Below are 24,737 nucleotides of genomic sequence, written 5' to 3'. Positions count from 1 at the left end.
AAGTTCCAATCACACAAGTTTGTATAAGTTCTCCAAGCTAAAATATGCTGGTATGCTAAGGTAACGGATCTGGATCTACTACGGCCTGAGGGCTCATTCACACTTGAGCGTTTTGCTGGCGATTTCGGCAAAACGCTCAAACGCTAGCGCTTTTCAAAGCGCTAGGGTGATAAAAGTCTATGGGCCCGTTCTCATTTGGGCGATTTGCACTAATCGCAACAAATCGCCCAAAAACACTAAACGCAAACACGTAGCCTGCACCATTTTCAGGCGATGTGTGAATGGTGATTTTTTTGGCGTTAATTACCAAAAAACGCCAGAGCAAAATGCTAGCAAAATCGTTAACTTTTTGCGATCAGCAAGTGTGAATGGGCCCTAATAATGGTCTACCAAGAGCAGGCTCAGAATATATGATATAATAATATGTGACATCACGGTCCTGAGCTCTTGATAAAGTATCCAATTTTGTGGTCCCTATCAGCCTGGGATAGTAAGTATCAGATTGTGATGATCTTTGAATTCAGTAGGTTTCCTATCTACTTTCAGTTTAGTTGATGCCTAGACATCATAGTAAATAGAAAACTACAACTGACCTAAGGTTAACCTTAGGTTATTCAGAAGGGCACCCTGAACTGGAACTGAAGACAAACGTCCATGTACACTAGTCTAACTCATTTTTAATTGTAGCAGATAAACTGCAGTCCGACCTATGCAATTAACTTCAAACCAAAGTCAAACGTCTGTGAACACTAGCCTTAAAGAGACCCTGAAGTGAGAATAAATCTCGCTTCAGAGCTCATAGTTAGCAGGGGCATGTGTGCCCCTGCTAAACCGCCGCTATCGCGCCGCTAAACGGGAGTCCCTTCACCCCCAAACCCCCCACTGCAACCCTTGGTCGCAGACTTGGTCACTCCTGGAGGCAGGGCTAACGGCTGCAGCCCTGCCTCCAGTCGCGTCTATCAGTGGCGCATCGCTGCCTCTCCCCCGCCCCTCTCAGTGAAGGAAGACTGAGAGGGGCGGGGAGAGGCGGAGATACGCGCTGACAGACGTGCGTGGGGCAGGGCTGCGGCGGTTAGCCCTGCCCCAACCAGGAAGCGCTCCCCCGCTGCACCGAGGGGATTTGGGGGTGAAGGGACCCCCAATTAGCGGCGCGATAGCGGCGGTTTAGCAGGGGCACACATTCCCCTGCTATCTATGAGGTCTGAAGCGAGATTTATTCTCGCTTCAGACTCTCTTTAAATCTGGCCTTTTAGAATGTAGCCACCACCAGTAACAAGGGAAGTGCAATTGTAATTGGCCTAGTTATCTTGACAGGAAAAGTTCTGTTGGTTGAAATAATTCAGATGATAAAGGTGATGGGCCCTATGATGTTAAGGTAATTACAGCGGTTTACTGCTGAAAGCAATGGACTCTAGTAATAAAGGCCTACCCATTCAACAGTGTTCATCATACTCAATGGGCTTGATTCACAAAAGGGTGCTAACTTAGTTAGCACGCCTAAAAGCCCCTTAGCACACCTAAAGCCCTTTAGGATGCGCAAAGTTAGCGCTGCACACTGCGCGCGAAACGTCGCACCCGGTGCGCACGAAACGTCGCACCGGGTGCCCCTAAAACGTTGCACCAAGTGCGCCCAAAATGTTGCACCTTGCGACGTTTCGCGCATACCGCACAGCACTAAACTTTGCAGTCAATCAATGAAAGCTTTGGACGTGCTAACTGCTTAGCACCCTAGTTAGCATGCCCAAAGCTTTTAGGAGTTCTAACTGAGTTAGCACCCTTTTGTAAATCAAGCCCTATGTATTTTAGGGTCCAACCTTTCAGTAAAAAAAAAAGATCACTTGCATATACTTGAAACTGAGCATTTCAGTGACATTGCAGCAGCTTCACACTGGCAGAAATGTATTGCCGGTCTGTTTATTGCAGGTCTGTTTATTGCTGGTCTGTGTGAAGGTGTTATCGAGATTGCCTAGTTGCCTATAGCTGCATGTCATCTTTCAATATGACAAGTCCTCATCTATCACTGTCGTCTAACCAATAGGAATTCAAACAAAGTTCCTGGAGCAAGGCAATGTTTTCCGGAACTCACACACAGACCAGCATTACAGGGCACCACGTTTACTTTACAACGCTATACTGTACACACTGTAGTTACATTTTGATCTATGACAGTTTGTCCAATGCTTTTAGTTGTAGATGGTATTTGTCCCCATTTATTTTGTGGAGGGCTAGCTAAGCCTGATAAGCTGAAATGATAAACAGTAGATAAAGGGAAAATGCAGCTTTCAAGGAATGTTTGTATTGACAGCAAAAGTCTATGATTTCTGTGTGAGTGAGGGAGAAGGTGCTGGAAAGTTGAGAAGAAGAAGCACGTCTGAGTCCATTTATTCAGGTCCAATTCCTTTCATTTTTCATATACAAACTTGAAGAAAACCTGTCCAGGAAAGAAAATAGACCGAAGGGTGCAGTCAGGGCCGGGATTCTGGAGAGGCCACAAAGACCCGGGCTTTGGGTGCCTGCAACCCAAGGGGGAACCTAAACATGAAAGTGTGGTTGCTGCATATGAAAGAGGAGGCTGAAAATGGGAAACTGATGGCCAAAGGAGCTGTTCATGGTGCTACAGTAAATGTATGATACACATGGAAGAGGGGGCTGCCTCCTGTAGTCAATCAGGTCCCTAGCTGTCCTACCTGTCCACTGCGTTGCACTCCTGTAGGCTGTAGCCTTTCAAAAGCTGAACAACTGAGCCCTGTCACGGGATAGTGCTCATATGCAAGACTGTTGCACGACGTTTGCGACCTTGGCCTTGATCAGGCAAAACTGTCAACTGTGCATGCGCAGAATATTTCTGGTCAGGGGTGTGTATTTGAAACTGGGGCAACGCATGCACAGTAGCCAGCAACAGGGCTCAGTCGACCAGCTCTAAGAGCAGCACAACAATAAAACGCAGTGGTCAGGATGAATGGCAAGATACCCAATGGACTGAAGGTGGCTGGAAGGAGCCTCAGGTTAGTTAAACTGAACTGCTTTGGTTCATCTAAAGTTCCTTTCAAGTACATGCAATTGTTACCTAAGCTGTATCTATCTAGATACAAAACCCATGTAGCTTATAAGGGTCAGTAATAAAAGGAGTGGACTAATAAAAATATAATGCAGATGACTGCAAAGTGTGCGGTATACTTGTACCGCTGTACCTGTGCGAACTTCACAGTCACTGCCTAGAATTACTGTCTATTCCTGTAAATGTGATGACATCATCACCTTCACTATGTTTTTAGTGAAGGTGTCACTTTAAAGCAGCCCATACACTCAGCCGATTTTCTGGTCGACCGATCGATCCCGATCGATCAATTGCAAATCGGTTGGCCAATCGACCGATCGACAGCCGATTTCGATCGATTTCGATGGATTTCCATCGAACTTGCAGGGTGGAAAATTTAGGTCGATCTGATGAGATTGCTTATCAGTTTGCATTGGCCTTAATGGAAATCTGATGGCAAAAAAATGCCATCAGATCGAATTTCAATAGATTTCAAACTGAAATCTATTGGACTTCTATCCTGGTAAAAAATGTTCTAAAAACGCATCAGATAGATCATCAGATGCATTTCTTATCTATCTGCTGCCAATCTGACGAGTGTATGGGCACCTTAACTTATTGAAACAGAACCAAAATATTATTAATGGATTTTGTACTCCAGTTTTTGTTTTTTTTTTATTAATAAAACATATTTAGCATACCATGATAACCATATGAAAACTGTTAATGTATAGATTGAGCTGTAGACACTAGACAGCCAATAGTAAAATCAGCTTTTATTACTCCTGTTGCACTGAGCTAAGTTGGCGGCTGGTAGCTTCCTATGGTTGTGCATTGATTTTTTATTTTATTTTGCCATAACATAGCTCCAAGTATTTGATTTCTCAGAACCATCTGTTTTAATTATTTTCTGCTTTAGTGTGATGCAATGTATAATATCAGAGCTGGAATTAGAATACAGAACAGTAGGCCTAGCTAAATCATTTCATGGCTTAAAAAAAGTTTAATAAGAAAAAAAAGAAAGAAATGCCTAGAGGTATAAAAAATGTAAATGAATAGTCATGAGCAGATTTGCACAAAAATAGGATTTGCGGTGGATGAGGATGATCTAAAATGGGTTGAGGCTGTAGATAACAGTACACAACAACTGCACTCTATGACGAAGTGAACAAAGATCAGCCAAAACATTAAAGTCACTTGTCTGGTACTGTGTCAGTGTTCCTTGTGAAGCCTAAACAGCCCTGTTCCATTAAGACATGGACTCACAAAATATCAGAAGTGGTCTGATTCCTCCAGTATCTAACACGAAGCCTCTCTCCTGTGTTTCCTTGCAGAGCTGGTGGCTGGCGCAGTGGTGTGTGTTTGTAAATCTCTCTCCTGTTCATACGATGCATCCATACTTTATGACATGTAGGGAAACATGAAGTAGAGAGGAGACGGCTGCCAAGTAGCATTGACTACATCCAGGGCTGGATTTACCATAAGGCACTGTAGGCATGTGCCTATATGTGCCTGGTGATGGAAAGGCGGCTCACTCGCCTTCCCTTATTGCCTCCTGCAAAAGGATAGCAATATTTGGCTGCCGCCCTGTGCCCCTCTGCCAGAAAGCATCATCCTGCTGCCTCTTCCTCCCCTACAACAGCAGTATTGTATACCCTATACGCCTCCCAAAGCCCCACACCCCATGCCAATATTGCAATAGTAAACAGCTTATGTCTGCGCCTTTCACCCCCCACTCAACTGAACAACAAGCCTGAATAAGTATATTTAACAAAGTAAAGCTTAATAAAATGTTTGGGAATATCAATATGCAGTTTTGGAAGAACACTCCTAACAGATACAGACATACTGCATACTTAATATGATGTTTACCACAGGAGGTAATTGATAAATGGCATATTTTATAATGAACACATTCTGTAATACATTTAAACCATAAGAAGCTTCAAAGGAATTATCTCGTTTGAGAAAAGTGCACTACTTATGACCTCAGGCAGCAGAACTCGTGCTGTAAATTCTTGGAATGCTTTAATGTCTCTCTGCTAACAGAAAATATAGGAACTAAAAGCACAAGTCCTCTGTTATTGTCTCACACTGCCTCCTAGGGACAATTGGCCACAAATACACCTTACAGAAGTACTAATTAGAAACAGGCAATTGTACCAAATAAGAACATTTAAAAAAATGCTAAAATCAATTGGCGCACTTGCTAGCTTCTAAATAAATTGGCTGCTAAAGGGTTAAAAAACACTGTTCAAAAGTTCCATGATCATTTATAATTGCAAGGTCATGTTTACATTACATGGGAAAATAGACATCAGGAGTGATGTTGTGGTAGACACCACATTCTGTCATCACAGTGAACCTTAGGGGAAACCAAAAAGTGTTAAAATTAGCTTGATGATCACTAGACTCATCTAATCTCTCATCTATAAGTGTTTGATCACATTTAGATGGATTAGTATGCTGAGGTTACACATCAACACAAATTAAAAAAAAAAAAAAAACGTACCATGCAAGGCTGAACAGTGGGTACCTGGGGAATGGGTGGTGACCCATGACTTCAGACACCACTGAAGCCAAAATGGTCAGTAGGACACAGGCAGGCAATATGCATTGATCTAAACCACAGGTGTCAAACACAAAATGTGGCCCTTCTTGCTATTTTATGTGGCCTCTCAAGAGCTTAAAATATGCATCATTGTAAACAGTAAAAGAACAATAGTACACTGCTGTCAGTGTTTCTGGTTGAAAACATTGTCAGTGTCGTCAGCAACAATCACTGGAACCCCCTCCGTGAAATTAGCATGAACTCCCCCCCCCCCCCCATGCAGCTGGTAAAACATACACTCCTACACTCCTTCAATCCTCCCCCTGACCCCCCCCCACCCCACATACACACACACACACTCTCCCCGTAGAGTAGCGGAGCAGTGTAATATTTGCCTGCTACAGTGCTGCGTCTTGTCTTTTTCGTTTTTTCCTGGCAGCTGCACGCTCTGACTTCCTCACCTACAGCTCCTGATCTCGTGAAATGCATTCAGTGTCAGAGGTGTACAGGATAGAGCATGTGTGCAGGCAGGGATTCAGGCCCCCCACAGTCACTGTAGTTATGCCACTTTATTTAAAACTGTACAATAAATGCTGTATCTTAATTTTAACAATTTGGCCTGCGACTTAGATTATATTTTTGTTTTTGGCCTTTCACATGATTGAGCTTGACACCCCTTATCTAAACAAAAACAACTCCATAACCTTCGTACTACAGGATCACTTTTTTTTTTATTGGCGATATAGTGAAACCATAGTGAGGATTGCTGAGAGGTGAAGGTCGCCAGGTTTGCATGCAGGTGACAGCAAGCATGAGGTTTCCATCATCTTGTGTACTAATTGCAACACTAGACACCTTTAGAAAAGGCAAGGCCTGAACACCTACTGGCTTCGTAGTAGGCATAAATTTTGTCCTGAGTGATTGCCTCCCAATTCAATAATTACACACACACTGTATTTGTAATTCCAGCAAGGTTTATTGCCTGGTGTCTAAATGTAAGATTTAAGATGATCTTCATGTCTTTGTAAACAATGAAATGTGTGAATTACATGCTGTGGGTGAATGTTCATTTCTTTAATTAATGCAGAGCAATCTGGCGATGACAACCTGAATCCAATCTCTCCATATGAAGAGACATTCTTTTTCCGAGATTCAGAGAGCACAAAGGTATGTTACATCTTATACGTCTATGCAAATGAGGTGCTAAAATATGTGAGAACAGCATCACAAACAGCGTGGCTTCTGCAAGGAAGATGCAGCGGAATGTCACAGTATTTGCAGCAAGTTTCTAGCAAGTTTTGTAACGAGTTTATAAAAATCTGGAAAATGTACTTTATTTTCATTTCCTGTTTTGATGCACACAGAGTAAACATATGGTTTTGTCATCTGCTTATCTTATGTGTCGTTACTTAAGGCTAGGTGCACTTACTGAACCAACATAATGTCACCTGTTTGTGTTTGCCTCCCCTACTGAATTTGTAGATAGATACGATAGATAGATAGATAGATAGATAGATAGATAGATAGATAGATAGATAGATAGATAGATAGATAAAGCAACACAAATAGCAATAAAAGAAGCAAGTGACTTTGTTCCACCCCAGCAGCAGTATTCTACAGATTCCAAACAAATCACGGGACTTTAAATGAACAATTATTCTTTATTCTTCTCAGTAAAGAATTCTTCAAGGTTTACAAAACATGCTGGCTCAGTTTCGGATTTCCAAATCACATAAAGACTGCCTGACACGTGTTTCATGGCCCAAGGCCGCTTCCTTAGAGGCACTCAGTATACATAGATATCCAATATGGACCCTCACAAATATAAGCCAGCAATCTGATGGAAGATAAAAGGTGAGTATTCACCAACGATAACATGGACGTTCAAGCTTGCTACTATTCATGGATGTATGAACGTCCATGTTATTGTTGGTGAATACTCACCTTTTATCTTCCAAAGGGAGCACGGCCGCGGGGCTTTTGGACGTCCCAGCGCTGGAGGTAAAGGAGGACAGGGTAAGCCTCTGGAGGATTTAGAGGCTTACCTTTACTGAGGTAAGTATATGACTTTTTCATTCACATTGCTCCCCCAGAACAAGTATGCAGATTTTCGCGTGCTGGGGCACCTGATGTACATACTTTTTCAAGGCATTTATTTATTAAAATGTCACTCACACTGTTTTATTAAAGAAGAACGCCATTGTTTTACTGTTTTGGCCATAAAAGAATAAGTTTTGGGGTGTTTTGTTGTGTGTTTAGTCTGTTGTCTGTGTCTCTCGCTACGTAGCGTGGATCGGGGAGGTTGGCCCTAGAGCTGCGCAGCCGCACTCGCGGCTATGTGGACTGCGCAGCCCCGGCCATAGCAAGAGTCAATTTTAGGAAAGGCAAGAGTGCCCGACCCGGGCCGTGGGGCCGGCAGCCGGCCCGAGGGGCAAATGAGCGGGGGGACCCAGCGGATAGGCACGGAGGGCGCGGACGGCGTCCTCCATGCCTGAAAAGATGAGGCAAGTGATTAACTTTTTTTCCTCACTTCGCCTCGTAAGTCCTTTAAGTGTGGGGTGATTGTCAGGAAATAGTAGGAGGAGTTGGGATTATCACTTGACTGGGGCACAAAACTAATTGCCAGCTTTTCCCAGCATTAAGATTGCAGAACAGTGCACTGAATTCCTGGTTTTCAGTTCCGGCAGATACAATAAAACTTGGCTGGCTCGGTAGTGTGCTTCACAGACACAAAAGGGAGAACAGGCTGTTATTAATTGGTCTATTAACCCTATAAAGGCTAGAGCAAGTTTGGCATTTTAATTTAGTTCAACCAGTAACAGCTTTCTGCCATTAATAAAATGATATCAGTATCTGGTTGCTTTTATAGACACAGAGGGCTTGATTCTCTAAACAGCGGTAACTGTTAGCACGGGCATGCTAAAAAGTTACCATGCAAAGTCCCGCGTTCGCGCAATCATTGACATTTGCACGAGATAATGTGGACTTTTGCACGCGATCAGGCGCCGATCACATGCAAAAGTCTGCGTTATCGCACGCAAATGTCAGCGATACCGCTGTTTAGAGAATCAAGCCCATAATATGTAACATGGAAAAAATAAAGTATATAAATATAATTTCAAAGTAAACATGAGGTCAAAATAAACTGATGAGGTAAACAATTGTATCCATCCTCCTTCTCCTAAAAATGCCTTTTGTAGATATCTCATTTTTTTTTTAAATTTACTTTTTAAGAATAATAATAATAAAAAGAACACAGCATAGTTATGTGGGTGCTTGGCCCTGTACACACGTCTATCTCATCATGTCACATGTCACCAAGTGTATCCTTTAAGGTCTCTCTTGGCCACGTACATATGGATTTCATGACCTAATGCATCCAAACACAAAAATTATACCTGTTTTCCATCTCTTTGATATTAAGATTGCTAGGGTGATGCCATTGACATCAGTAGCACTTAAACATCTGTATTCACATTCTTAAATGTAGCATTATAGAGCCAGTAAGAGATATGTTACACCATGTATGAAATGCAGCACCCATTACCCCACATTTGAAATGCAGCACGCCTTACCCCATGTATAAAACGCACCATACATTAGGCCATGTATGAAAAAGCAGCACACATTACACCATGTATTAAATGCAGCAAACATCAGGCCACATATGAAATGCAACATACATTAGTCCATAAATGAAATGTAACAAACTTGACCCCATGGATGAAATGCAGCATATATAAGGCCACGTATGAAATGCAGCACACATTATTCCATGTATGAAATGCAGCACATATTGATCCACATATGAGATGCTGCATATCTTGCGTATTAAATGCTGCATGTGTTAGAGAAACCAAAGCATATTTTTCATGTGCTGTATGCTTTACTAAATAAATCACATACTGTCCTTCACTGCATGCATCACATCACATGTAATGCCCAATGTGACTTTTTCTCTTTGCTGCACTGCAATCCTTTTTTTAAAAGTATGTGCAATGCAATGTTACAGTGTGAAATTAGACTAAAATATCTTGCACTCAGAATAACAGGATTGCCTTTGCAAATGTGATTTGTTCACCACAGGATCTAAAAAGGGGGTGCAGTGTAGTACAGCTAAAATGTCCACTGCCCCTCCTCACTTCATAGAACAGGGACACATGTGTGTCTGTACAGTGATCATTGCAAAACCCAAACAATCTGTATCTCGAAATGTTGAGAAAGATTTAATTTGCATCTCAGCTAAAATATTTAAAACTGACTTTCTAATCCTTCAAACCTTGGCAACGGTTCTTGTTGGGTGTACATAGAGCACAAAAGTTTCCACGTTCCTGAGAAATGCAGCATGGAACCTCGTTGTCAACCAGTTATTTATAACCTGGGCAGAACGCGCCCATTTGAGCAGAGCTTGGTGTGCACTAGTGCAACATAACTGTGGAGCCAGCACAATGATGTGAATGCGCAGATTGTGAAATCATTGTCCTAAGCTGTTAAAACATGCATTATACCGCAATCTGATTAGTCTGGGCTAAAATGATGAAATTCATACAATGTATAAAGCTGAGGTTCCGTACCTCAGGGGGCACTTCTGTTGGGTCACGGGGGTACATGAGCTAGATGTAGTTAATTAAGCATAACAAATTTAGAGTTGTATACATGATAACTACTAATATTATAAATGGGAAAGGTCGGATGTTTGGATGTTTGTTACTCGATCAACGCAAAAACGGCTGAACGGATTTGAATGAAATTTGGCACACACATAGTACATTACCTGGAATAAAGTATAGGATACTTTTTATTCCCATAACCAAAAAGGGGGCGGAGACAAATACAAATTTCACTGGGAAATGTAAACATCAGCCATTCTTACACTGTTAATGGTAGGGTTCTCATACTTTGCACAGTGTGTGACTAGGTGATTGGGATTAATATTCAGAAAAGTGGGTGGAGCCTACAAAAAAGCAATCAAAATTCCCCTATTGATTTTCAAGGGAAATATTTCATTGCTGCCATTCTTGCACTGTTAATGGCACAAGCCTCAGATCTAGTACAGTTGGTCATTGGGTGACTGGGGTTCAAATTCATAAAAGGGGGTGGAGCCACAAACAGCCAATCAAATTTGTTTCATTTCAATGCAAATTATTCATGCCAAAGACCACAAATCTCACAAACTTGGGCATTGAGTAATTGAGTAACTGGGTTAGAAAAAGTGGCCACAGCCAACACCAGCCAAATACATACCCGGGCAATGCCGGGTCATCAGTGGGCAGAGACAAATACAAATTTCAATGTAAACTGCAGCCATTCTTACACTGTCAATGGTAGAGTTCTCAATCTTTGCACAGTTGGTCACTAGGTGACTAGGATTAATATTCAGAAAGGTGGTAGGAGCCTACAAAAGCCAATCAAAATTCACCTATTGATTTTCAAGGGGAAATATTTCATTGCTGCCATTTTTGCACTGTTAATGGCACAAGCCACAGCCAATTAGATTTATTTCATTTCAATGCAAATCATTGATGCCAAAGACCACAAAGCTCACAAACTAGGTCATTGTGTAATTGAGTAATTGTGTATTAGGATTAGAAAAAGTGGCCACAGCCAACACTAGCCAAATACATACCCGGGCAATGCTGGGTGACCAGCTAGTCCTGTATAAATGACAACACCAAATTAGTATTTTAGTAATAATAGCCTGTATTAGTAATTAGTAAATGCCTGGAAATTGTTTAGAAACAATTATTATGAACTTGTACTAAGTAGTGGTGGCGCTACACTGGTGCCTGCTGGGGCACTTGTCCCCCCCTAGGAATCAGTGTGCCCCTCTGAGTGCCCTCCCCACCGCTTACAGTTAACTGTTTCCAGGCTCCAGCAGCGTACACTGAAAAGGATAGGGTATGTAAAAACAATCTATGTCAGCCTGAGGCTACTATGTAGGTGTTAAGTGAACCATGGGTCTTATCTGTTTGTCATAAATACATCCCAATCCTTGCACAATCACTTGTAATTGATGTATCTGTATGACGCTTATAATTGCAATGAAATCTCTCTATCTCTTTCTATTGTATGTTCTATCATTGCCAGTTAAAAGGAATACAGTCTGAAGAATGCTTACTAGCAGAAAGCTTACTATTTTTATTTTAAATTTAGCCAATACATACTTAGCTACAAAGATAAGGTATTAAACACACAGCATTTCTCTCCCTCCTGCCTTTTCCCCCTCCCCTTGCTTGTAGAGTCGTCAGACACAGGCTGGGGGCTGGAATGATTTGTCTGTGATCTGTCCACAAAGGAGCCACTTGCTAGTAAGTGAGCATTAAAGCATGCAAGCAAACTAGCCAAGCACTTCTATAGGTAACTTTTCTTCCATAATAGCACCATCATTTGCACAATCTGCTCTGCTCAAAAGCCTCTGAGAGTTCTGTTTGTGATGTTTTCATGTGATTCCTGTCATTGCTGAACTAGCCTAGCCTTAAAGAGAACCCTAGGTGGGATTTAATGATGTTAGTGGGGCACAGAGGCTGATTGTGCATACTATCACCAGCCTCTGTTGCCCTATGGTGTGCCCCCAGGACCCCCCTTCGCTCTGCAATCCCCAGCGCCGTGCTAGCGACACACAGCGTGTCACCAACAGGCTGTTTACCTGAGACTGTCTGTCAGCGCCGCTCCCCCGCCACCTCTGTATTGGCGCTACCCACCCGGGGATAGCAGAGCGCAGGGGGGTCCTGGGGGCACACCATAGGGCAACAGAGGCTAGTGATAGTGTGCACAACCAGCCTCTGTGCCCCACTAACATCATTAAATCCCACCTCGGGTTCTCTTTAATTTTATCACCTTAGTTAGGCAAAAAGTATCTAAAGCTTGCTTCTGGTCACTCGAATAAGCCCCACCAGCCAACCATTGTGCCTCCCCAAACATTAAAGCAGGAGATGCCACTGGTCCTAAATATATCTGTTTCAAGGGGTAATTAAGATTATCTTACTATATCAAGGGGTCCTTGGTAAACTCAGGCTTTCAAAAGGGGTACATACCAAAATAATGTTGAGAAACACTGGGCTACATAACACACGAGTTGCACCATACTACATTACTTGTGTAAATATAGATCAATAATAGTTTTACCAGAACACTCTAATCTGATGTTTCATTATGCTGAAAAATTCTGGCAACAGAACGTTCTTCATGGTCTGAAGAGACATAGGCATTAAATACTTAACATGCTTTCTGGGATCTTCTTAATTTTGTATTATGATTGTAGACTATCTCAGAAGCTTTATGCATTCAGCTGAATAGCACAGTGACTGCATCTTACTCTCCTGTATGAAGGGAACAGGAGGAGATGATGATGAGATGAGGGGTCAAAATCTTTCATGTTGATATGTTTAGAATTGACTAAGACAGTAGTTACAGAGATCTGGGTGAACTATAACTGCTACAGTATTTCAAATAGCCGTATGACATTTGGGATATGACAGGTAGGGAAATAGTCATTCAGCGGTTATCCACAGCCTCAGGTATTACTGCTTTCTTGATTTTGAAAGCTGTGGAGATTATATTCTGCATTTGCTATGGAACACACTAACCTTTTTCTATGGATCAGACCTCAGTGCTCAGCGGTGGAATTGAACCAGTGCACCATTACATCTCCTGATTATTAAAGAAGCCCTTGATCAACAGATTTGTATGTTATAGTGGCATGTACATTATGATTTGCCATGGATATGCACATCTTTCTTTAACCCTCTTGGGCCTGGCTGCCTAACCCTCCTTAAGGACCAGGCCATTTTATATGCGGGGGTGGGGATTGCGTTTGGGGGCATAAGGCAGCCGGATGCCCACTATAGATAGCAAGGCATGGTGTCCCCTGTATTGACGGGTGTCCCCCGTATTGCCAGCAGCCTTTACTGACCTCCCAGGCTCCAGCAATGAGCAGCTGTAGCCCCCTCCGCCCTGGCCGGCTTCCCCGCTCGCACTGCCACTAAGTTCCGGGTCGCAGGATGATGACGTCATCAAGCCAGGCTCTGACACTTAAGGCAGAGAGATGATCACTGAGGGAACATCAGGAAGGTGAGTCTCCGTCCTCTTCTTCCCCTCTGACCGGTGCTGCTAATAGTGATCACTACATAGTTACATAGTTATTTTGGTTGAAAAAAAGACATACGTCCATCAAGTTCAACCAGTACAAAGTACAACTCCAGCCTGCTCCCTCACATATCCCTGTTGATCCAGAGGAAGGTGAAAAAACCCTTACAAGGCATGGTCCAATTGGCCCCAAAAGGGAAAAAATCCTTCCCGACTCCAGATGGCAATCAGATAAAGTCCCTGGATCAACATCATTAGGCCTTACCAAGTAATTGTAGCCATGGATGTCGTTCAACCCAAGGAAAGCATCTAAGCCCCCTTTAAATGCAGGTATAGAGTTTGCCATAATGACTTCCTGTGGCAATGCATTCCACATCTTAATCACTCTTACTGTAAAGAACCCTTTCCTAAATAAGTGGCTAAAACATTTTTCCTCCATGCGCAGATCATGTCCTCTAGTCCTTTAAGAAGGCCTAGGGACAAAAAGCTCATCCGCCAAGCTATTATATTGCCCTCTGATGTATTTATACATGTTAATTAGATCTCCTCTAAGGCGTCTTTTCTCTAGACTAAATAAACCCAGTTTATCTAACCTTTCTTGGTAAGTGAGACCTTTCATCCCACGTATCAATTTTGTTGCTCGTCTCTGCACCTGCTCTAAAACTGCAATATCTTTCCTGTAATGTGGTGCCCAGAACTGAATTCCATATTCCAGATGTGGCCTTACTAGAGAGTTAAACAGGGGCAATATTATGCTCGCATCTCGAGTTTTTATTTCCCTTTTAATGCATCCCAAAATTTTGTTAGCTTTAGCTGCAGCGGCTCGGCCAGAGATCATAGTGATCAGAAGCCAATCGCGATGGCCCCTAATTACTGAGGGGTGTGCTCGTCAGCAGCAGAAGCAGCAGGTGGCATAAATCCTACGCCACATAAGAGCTGGACAGCCACAAGTGGGGCATAGGATTTACATTACGCGGTCCCCAGGAGGTTAAGTACTCATTTGTTATCAATCCCCTACAGACTTTAAAGGGAACCTAAAGTGAGAGGCAAATGATGGCTGTTATTTATTTCCTTTCAAACAATACCAAGTCCATGCTGATGTTTCTGGTATCAATAGTGTAGTGTCTGAATTTCACACTTGAAGCATGCAGTTAATACAGTCAGACTTCAGTCAGAGCATCTGATCAGCATGGTTGTTCTGGCTCTATGGCTAAAAGTATCAGAGGCAGAGGATCAACAGGACAGCCAGGCAATGTGCATTGTCTAAAAGGAAATAAATGTCAACCTCCATATGTCTCTTCCTTTAGTTGTGCTTTAATGGCACTGACAAATAGCGTTGATGTATCACTTACACATACAGTATGTCCAAAACCACATAGTTGACACCATAGTCCAGCCTTCCCTGTGCCTAAGGCATATGATAGTATAGTAGCATTAGTTATCAATACAGAAAGTGATCGGTACTTTATGTAATACATATTTTAAGGCAGGACATGCTAACCTAAGAGAAGTAACACATTTGATGTCTGAAAAGTCAGGCTTCGTAAAAGACCACTATCGTAAAAAAAGAAGCAGTTAAAATCTGACAGAAACAACAGGTTTTGGGCTAGTCCATCTCCTCATAAGGGATTCTCAGGGTTTTCTTTGTTTTCAACAGCATTTCCTGAACAGCAGTTTAACTGCCAAAATAGTAAGATACCAGCCGGCCTCCCTACTCACTTGCACACTATTTTGTCAGTTAGATTTTGCAACTGCTGTTCAGGAAATGATGTTGAAAACAAAGAAAACCCTGAGAATACCCCATGTGGAGATGGACTGGCTCAAAACCTGTTGGTTCTGTCAGATTTTAACTGCCTACTTTTTTCATGATAGTGGTCCTTTAAAAGATACCCGAAGTAACATGTGACATGGTGAGATAGACATGTGTATGTACAGTGCCTAGCACACAAATAACTAGGCTGTGTTCCTTTTTGTCTTTCTCTGTCTGAAAGAGTTAAATATCAGGTATGTAAGTGGCTGACTCAGTCCTGACTCAGACAGGAAGTGACCACATTGTTACCCTCACTGATAAGAAATTACAACTATAACACTAGCAGAAAATGGCTAAGAAAGAGATAAAAAGGGGAATTTCTTATCAGTGAGGGTCACACTGTAATCACTTCCTGTCTGAGACAGGACTGAGTCAGCCACTTACATATCTGATATTTAACTCTTTCAGGCAAAGAAAGGGAAAAAAAGGAACACAGTATAGTTATTTGTGTGCTAGGCACTGTACATACATGTCTATCCCATCATGTCACATGTCACTTCGGGTATCCTTTTAGAGCCAATCCCCTTGACCTTCGTTAAGGCATTAGTCAATGCAAATCTTCTACTTGAAAACATAATTCGTACAAGATTAAACTGATTTGAAGATGCATGTCAAGACTCAATTCCCTGGTAAAATATAGCATGGCCTTCCAGAATTTTCCTTGTGTATTGTAATTTCTTGTTAGTAGATTTAGTTATTGTTATTAATTCAACAGAATAACTTCATTCACTCCATACTAATTCCAACAACATGTAGTGGGATTTAAGATATATTACATTTACTCACTGCTATTTTATTATTATTATTATTATTATTATTATTATTATGAATATATATATTGTCTTGTCACTAACTGTCCCTCAAAGGAGCTCACAATCTAATCCCTACAATTGCCATATGTCTATATTATGAAGTGTAAGTACAGTAGTCTAGGGCCAATTTTAGGGGGAGCCAATTAACTTATCCGTATGTTTTTTGGGAATGTGGGAGGAAACCGGAGTGCCCGGAGGAAACCCACGCAGACACGGAGAGAACATACAAACTCTTTGCAGATAGTGCCCTGGCTGGGATTCGAACCAGGGACCCAGCGCTGCAAGGCGAGAGAGCTAACCACTACGCCACCGTGCTGCCCCAATCTTTCAATCTTTTATTGTATTTCTGCTAGACCATTGTTCTTAAACAGACCCTGACTCTGCAGGGTGCAATACTTTGCTTCCAAATAACACCTCCAAGCCCGAGTGGCCAAGAAAATGATTATAAATTATTAGGGGAATTGTGTTGTGGTCTTTATGTAGATTTTACTGGTAAAATGTTTTGGTGAAATCATCATAATGCCATTCATAGTTTTCTACTCTTGTATAACAATACTGGTCGATCTCACTTAGATACTGATGTAATGTGCAAATAACTACTGTGATGTTTGGAAAAAAAGAAAAGTCAGGTTTCCACTTTATAGACTTCATATATATACTGTATATAATATACAGTGGGATGCGAAAGTTTGGGCAACGTTGTTAATCGTCATGATTTTCCTTTATAAATCGTTGGTTGTTACGATAAAAAATGTCAGATAAATATATCATATAGGAGACACACACTGTTAAATTTTAGAAGTGAAATGAAGTTTATTGGATTTACAGAAAGTGTGCAATAATTGTTTAAACAAAATTAGACAGGTGGATAAATTTGGGCACCACAAAAAAGAAATGAAATCAATATTTAGTAGATCCTCCCTCTGCAGAAATTACAGCCTCTAAATGCTTCCTGTAGGTTCCGATGAGAGTCTGGATTCTGGTTGAAGGTATTTTGGACCATTCCTCTTTACAAAACATCTGTACTTCATTCAGGTTTGATGGTTTCTGAGCATGGACAGCGCTCTATAACTCACACCACAGATTTTCAATTATATTCAGGACTGGGGACTGAGATGGCCATTCCAGAACATTGTACTTTTTCCTCTGCATGAATGCCTTAGTGGATTTTGAGCAGTGTTTAGGGTCGTTGTTTTGTTGAAAGATGTGCCAGCCCCGGCGCAGCTTCAGCTTTGTCACTGATTCCTGGACATTGGTCTCCAGAATCTGCTGATACTGAGTGGAATCCATGCGTCCCTCAACTTTGACAAGATTCTCAGTCCCTGCACTGGCCACACAGCCCCACAGCATGTTGGAAGCACCACCATAGTTTACTGTAGGTAGCAGGTGTTTTTCATGGAATGCTGTGTTGTTTTTCTTCCAGCTTTACACATACCACAAACCTTCCCCCATTCTGTGCAAGCAGACATGAATGGTATATGTACTTGCTAATACTAAGAAAATATAAACTCTGACTGGATCATCACGTGCCAACAAGTTTCACATTAAAATGTACCCAAGGCCACATGTGACATGATGATATAAACAAGTGTATGTACAGGGAAAACAATAATAATAACCAGGCTGTTTTACTTGTTTTATTTTGATGCCTGAAAGAGTTAATTTTTAGATATGGAAGTTAATTTTTAGACATGGAGTTATTTCCGCATAACTAAACAGGCTTGGCTGTGACATCACTGGGAGGGCAAGGTGGGGCTATATACCAATACACAGCAATATATAGATATGGGATGTGTTTCTGATGCTGAAACCATGGCAATTCACCTGTTTTCCTAAATCATTTAGTACATTCTACTGTGTCACTACAGTGCCTCTTTAATGCTGTATTTAGTCCAGCAGTACATCTACAGTAAAATAGGCCAGACAGGGAGAGAAGCAAAGGCTGTCAGGATTTAACCAAATCTCTGATGGTCTTCTGCAGTCTTTGGGCTTCATTGTATCTATTGGCAATGTTAATTTAGCAGTGTCAGAATAATTGTTTCAGCTTATCTACAACCCTGTTTTAATCTTTCCTCTTCTGTAATAATAGCGCTGACAAGGAAGAATTCATTATAATGAGGCCAGTCTGCATTGCACAGTCTTTAATGTTGTGCTGTAAATTCAAGATCAGCTGCATGAATGCCAGAAAAGCCTCATTCAAGATGCCCTATGTACATTGTGCTGATCCTGTACTCCATGTTGTCAGCCCAGATTGTAGAAAGAATAGACACTTAGAAAAAAATGTGTGATTTGTAACTGTATATAATATGGTATAGAGTAGTATAGATGTAAATGAGTAAAATTACTATTGATTAGAAGCTTAGACTATTCCTGTTGACTGATTAGAAACTATAAATATTATGTTATTAAGAAACCAATGTATGTGCTGTTAAATGTTAACCAATTTTGCACATGTCAGTCCCTTTGCATGTGCAATCACCTAATTGATATAATGGACCAAACATCCAATTCATAAAATGGACCGAGAAAACAGCTGGAACTTGCTAGATTTGAAGGAAGAGCCATTGTACATGTAGCTACAAGAATCTTCTGTAAAGTAACAGTGATTTGTTTTTATCTGCTGCACAAAGTATTTTTTCTGGTAATTTAATTAAACTTTCATCTGTAGATTAATCTCTTCTTATAATGCACTGCTTGTCACATGACTGCAGAATGTCAGTAACTGTTTGTTAAACAGCAACAGCCCCTCCTCCCTAATTTCTTCAACCTTGTAAAAATACATAATGAATACTTAAATAAAGGAGGTAATTACATGCATAATATCCAGAAGATAGTATGTTTAAAATAGAATAAATTAAAATGTTTTCTTTATTGATTTGTTTAAAGCAGCTGTTACTTTCCAGATGACTCTAGAGCATTGAGTTAACAATCCCTTCCACTCAGTTAACAACTTGGAAAAAAAATATAAACAATAAACTGTCATGGTGTAATGGAACTGTAGTTCAGATGCTTTCAATGTGGTAAGTTGGACTTGATCAGTCAGTACCAGCCATCACACAAGAAGAGGGGAATTTTTGGAAATGTAGCTTATTCAGTTAAGAGCAGGGGTGTTGAACTCCAATTCTCAAGGGCCGAGGTCCACAGACATTTTTGGCACAGCTCAAATTGATGGCACTGAATAAGGAAATATGTTGTTCATAAAGTAGAACATATTTTTCCAATTCTTGGCCCATCCTAAATACTGGCATAGATATTTCTCTCACGGGCTTGATCTTCTCGACAACTGTGTCTTAGAGGAAGGGTTCTAACATCACTCTGGATGCCAAAAGCTCTTGTGACCCGAGTCCTGTGGCCATACCTGATACCTGCAGCCTGCTTTCCTACTTACTGTCATGGCCGTACTTGGTAACATTACTGCTATTTTTTTTATCTGTTACCTTCAAACTATGTTTGAGATGTTCAGTGAGCTTTACAATCTATTCCATTTCTGCCTTCGCCCTCACCTTTTATTAGACTTCATGCTAACATAGCAGATCACATATATGTAAGATGTTTTGTAGCGTACACCCATAATCAGAAGAATAATTCCATTTTGCCTGGAAATGTCATGCAAATTGTATGCAGTTGGGAAATGAGTAGTTTAACTATTTGACATTCCTGGACGTGAAACTCACGTCCAGGAAGCCATGTGCGCTCCTGCGCGTCCACGCGGCCGATCGCGCGCGTGCACGCGCGCTCCCGGCCGGCGGTTTGCTAGCCAGTGAATCAGTGAATCGGGCAACGGTGCCCGATCACTGATTCCTCTCCCCCGCAGAAAAAGCGACAGCTTCTCTCGGAAGCTACGCTTTTTCTGCTTCCTATGTCGCTCTAAGCGTACGTGGTACGCTTAGAGTGACGTCACTGTAAACAACTCATGGCTGCCATCTTGTGGCCAAAAAGTAAACTACATCTTAAGGTTAAATAAAAATAAAAATACACATATATTTACAAAAAAAATACAATTTCAATCCCACCCTCCCAAAAATACCCACATAAAATGTTTAATTAAAAAAAAAAAAAAACATTACAATTAAAAAAAAAAAAAAAACACAAATATTTACCTAAGGGTCTAAACTTTTTAAATATCTATGTCAGATTGAAATATTTCTTTTTTTTTTTTATTATAAGCTTGTAAATAGTGATGAATGCAAAACGGAAAAAATGCACTTTTATTTCCAAATAAAATATTGTCGCCATACATTGTGATAGGGACATAATTTAAATGGTGTAATAAACGGGACAAATGGGCATATACAATACGTGGGTTTTAATTATGGAGGCATGTATTATTTTAAAACTATAATTGCCGAAAAGTGAGAAATAATGATTTGTTTCCGTTTTCTTCTTATTCTTCCTTTTAAAATGCATTTACAGTAAAGTGGCTCTTAGTAAAATGTACCCCCCAAAGAAAGCCTAATTGGTGGCGGAAAAAACAAGATATAGATCAGTTCATTGTGATAAGTAGTAATAAAGTTATAGGCTAATGAATGGGAGGTGAACATTGTTCGGATGCATGAAGCGAAAAACGACTGAATGCGAACTGGTTAAAGAGAATCTGTATTGTTAAAATCGCACAAAAGTAAATATACCAGTGCGTTAGGGGACATCTCCTATTACCCTCTGTCACAATTTTGCCGCTCCCCGCCGCATTAAAAGTGGTTAAAAACAGTTTTTAAAAGTTTGTTTATAAACAAACAAAATGGCCACCAAAACAGGAAGTAGGTTGATGTACAGTATGTCCACACATAGAAAATACATCCATGCACAAGCAGGCTGTATACAGAATTCCTTTTGAATCTCAAGAGATCATTTGTGTGTTTCTTTCCCCCTGCATCTCTCATGCACTGAAGTTTCAGGCTGCTCGTTTCTTCCTGCAAACAGCTTTGCCTGTGTCTGTAATTCTTCAGTATGTGAAAGCCCAGCCAGCTCAGAGGACGATTTATCCAGCTTGTAAAAGATAAGAGAGAAGAAAGAAGCTGCTCTAATTCTAAATAACACACAGGCAGTGTGCATAGAGGGGCCTGGAAGGGGAGTTCATAGCAGAACCACAACACTGAAGAACTTGGCAGCCTTCCAGACACAGGCTGACAAGTCTGACAAGAGAGAGATAAGTTGATTTATTACAGAGATGGTGATAGTATAAAGTGCTGCAGTAAGCAAGAACACATTAGAATAGCTTTTGGAACTTGTAGGATGATAAAAAACAGGATGCAATTTTTGTTACGGAGTCTCTTTAAATAGAAAAAAAGTATTTTTCATGGAATTGTGCTTAGTAAGTAGAAAATGAGTCACCGCTGTGTTAATTCCGTTTTTAACCCCCCCCCCCCCTCCCCTCCCGCAAAAGAAAACAAAAACAACAATCTTTTTCTTCATTCTAATTTTCAGGAAGACAGAGGCGATACATCTCCCTTTTGCAGCAATGATGACAATGGCAGTAATGAAAGGTAAAATAATTTCAGCTAAATTACCAGGGCATAACTGAAAATAGACATAGGCAACAAGATGCTAATAATTTTTTTTAATAATATCACATGTTCTGCATTTTCTGTAGCTTTTGAAAAAAGGCCTACTTATAAAAACAAATAATAAAAAAAGCAAAATGTAAAATAAGTAAAGACCTTTATATTTTATTTAAAGTAACATATGTCATACAGAATTGAAAAGCAACTATTGTAAAAAAAAATCAATACTAGGACCTTCTACTACAGTATATTTCTGTTTTGTACAACCCATTGGTAAGGTCCAAAAGTAGTTGGCCATTATGTGGTGGTCTCACCATCCTTGGTACCTTGCATATGGAAAATCAGGCTGCATATGAAAAGAGAGGCTGCCAGGGGGAGCACCACATGGAAGAGGGTAGGTGTTGCCCAACTGAGCTGTACATGAAAGGGTGTTATACATGGAAAAGAGGGCTATACCAAGGCCTGAAAACATAAACATGGCCTTGTTTACCTGCCTTAAGTTGAAAATCCAGTGCAGCTAGATGCATGGATTTGCTGAGGCAAAGGTACACAATAGTGCCTACATCACTGGGACAAAGCCATCTTACATTGTAGATAAAATCAGAATGCCAGGAAAACTGTTAAGAGCAGAATGCAGCTCCTTCACCAATACACTACAAAATGTGTTCTTCAAAACAAATACCTAAATACCTTTAACTTATCTTAAAAGCAGCTCTTCTTCCTTTTCCCCGATCCTAGACTTTATAGATGGGATCTCACACACCATGCAAGACATCCTCCGCTTAGCAGTAGGAGGATGTGGGCAGGGTCATGTGATGTGCTGAGGAAGGAACTCCCACTCTACTACTAAGCCACTCCTGGAGGCAGCCTACGAGAAGCCAGGCCAGTTGTACATAATGCCACAAAGCAGATGATGCATAGTATGATGCATAGGTGCAATGCAAAGAATGATTTTATGGTTTCTCCTTTCATTTATTTCACAGCCCGCTGAACAATGTTAGGAGTCCAGCAAGTGTTGTTCTGTCATCAGTGAATAGCGGCTCAGAGGAGTCAATATATTCAACGTTAGAGGAATGCATCCATGAGGTGGGAACAATGTCTTCTGTGTCTTCTGAGGACCCAATAATCCAGTCACCATTAGATACTAGTTCACAGACTTGTACTAACAGTAGCCGATCATCAGGACCAGTTTTCCAAGAGGAATTCTCCATCACACCCTATGCAAGCTTCTACGGACCAACTGCAATGCTAAGTAAAGCTGGCTGGCTAGATAAACTTTCACCTCACAGGTGAGCTTTTCTGCTCTGTGTTATTATTGTATTGTGCTTCTGCTTGTGGATTATGAAATACATCAGCTAGCATTAGTCCATATTATGATAACCACATCACATTATGTTTTATCTAAAATGGTGCCTCTTACCTGCATACACTTAGGACATACCTTTTTTAATGCAAGTGCCTGACCTTAAAAGTTTTTCCCATGCTCAGGGCTACTTATGTTGGAAATTGTCTTGCACTCTTTAATGGTAATGCCACAGTACTTGATAGGAATGGTTAGTAAATACAGGAGGAAGAAACCACCAGAATCAAACAAAGAACTGACACTTCCTTATAAACTTTAATTCAAGAATCCCAGAAGCCAACATTTTCAGACCATGTCAGGCATGAATTGCTCAATTGCAAAACAGTCTGTCTTCTGCTCCAAACTGTACCAAACTGGGAAGTCTTGGGTTAATTAATCTCCATGCATGCATCATTGCTGTGAGAGCATCAAGGTGAATTCACCCGAGACTTCCCTCTTTGGTACAGTTCAGAGTGACAGACAGACTTTTTTTTACCATTGAGCAAAGGCATATGGTGTTGGCCCAAAGTGTTGACTTCTGGATTTTTTGTATTGGAATAAATTACTGTAAAGATTATGAGGAAGTACTAGATCTTTTGATGAGGGCCAGACTAAGCACTAGCACAAAAGAGACTTTGGGGTAGAAGCAATTGGCACAAGCCTAGAGGTGCCATTATGCTGAAAAGCTGCTGTCACAGGTTTATAAACTCACACTCACCATCCTGAAGTTGTGCTGACAGCAATGTTCTTAAAGCATAGACAGCTGGAAGGGTGAGCTCTTCATTGGATGCAAAAGTCTGAGCCAAGACTGTACAGACACAGATGTATTCTAGTGCTATGGGAGAGGGATAATGGTGCAGAACACGATGCAGCGACTTTGAGCAGGAGGGATTAAAACAATATGCTTGACAGTGATCTACAACTCTAGTGGTCAAGGCAGGTGCCAATTGTGAAAGTATCTTCTCTTTTGTGGGGGGACTGGTGTGCACTCTGCGGGCGCTCATTAGCTGGTGGTGTATAATGGAGTTGGTGGGGGAGAGGTGCAAGTCTGTGCAAACAACAATACATGGGGAAGCCGTGTAACGTAAAAATCTGTTTATTGTAATAATAAATGCTTGTGCTGGAAGATGGAAGACAGCTTGCACACCAATGACTCCACAAAAGGGAAGATACTTTCACAAACTGGCGCTCATCATGGCCATTGAGCACCTGCATAGTGCGGAATGCTGGTGACTGCAAGGCGAGTAGTGCGCTCCACAACTGCACAGAGGAATGAAGGAATCCCCGTTGCCACTTGCCACAAGCCTGGTCCCTGGCTCAAAGGGACAAAGCCTGTGAGCTGGTAAACCCATACGGGCTAACCAGCACTACACTGAGTTGAGATCATTCTATGGCGGGCTGGCCACTTTTCATAATTCACATATTGAGTGCGCTTTCTTCTACCTTGTCTCCATATATCCTAGCCGTCCTGCACGGAAATTGAGAGCTGCACCAACTATACACAGCAGAACTCTGATCGCTCTTCCAGATCTTCCAGAAGTTCATTCTACTTTACCACAGCTCTAGTGATGCATTGATGCTACCGTAACATGCTAAATT

General features: G+C 41.2%; 1 protein-coding gene across 1 annotated transcript in view; it reads left to right on the top strand.

The window, feature by feature from the left end:
* Nucleotides 1-24,737, top strand: part of ARAP2 (ArfGAP with RhoGAP domain, ankyrin repeat and PH domain 2) — a 53,875-nt gene that overhangs the window by 18,629 nt on the left and 10,509 nt on the right. The window contains exons 4-6 of the mRNA XM_068271835.1: nt 6,676-6,755; nt 21,720-21,778; nt 22,780-23,085. Of these exons, the coding sequence (XP_068127936.1) occupies nt 6,676-6,755; nt 21,720-21,778; nt 22,780-23,085 (445 nt within the window). The remainder of the gene's footprint in view (nt 1-6,675; nt 6,756-21,719; nt 21,779-22,779; nt 23,086-24,737) is intronic.

This window comes from Hyperolius riggenbachi, chromosome 1 (assembly GCF_040937935.1).
Source record: "Hyperolius riggenbachi isolate aHypRig1 chromosome 1, aHypRig1.pri, whole genome shotgun sequence".
NCBI lineage: Eukaryota > Metazoa > Chordata > Amphibia > Anura > Hyperoliidae > Hyperolius > Hyperolius riggenbachi.
This window is presented reverse-complemented; position numbering and strand designations above follow the sequence as displayed.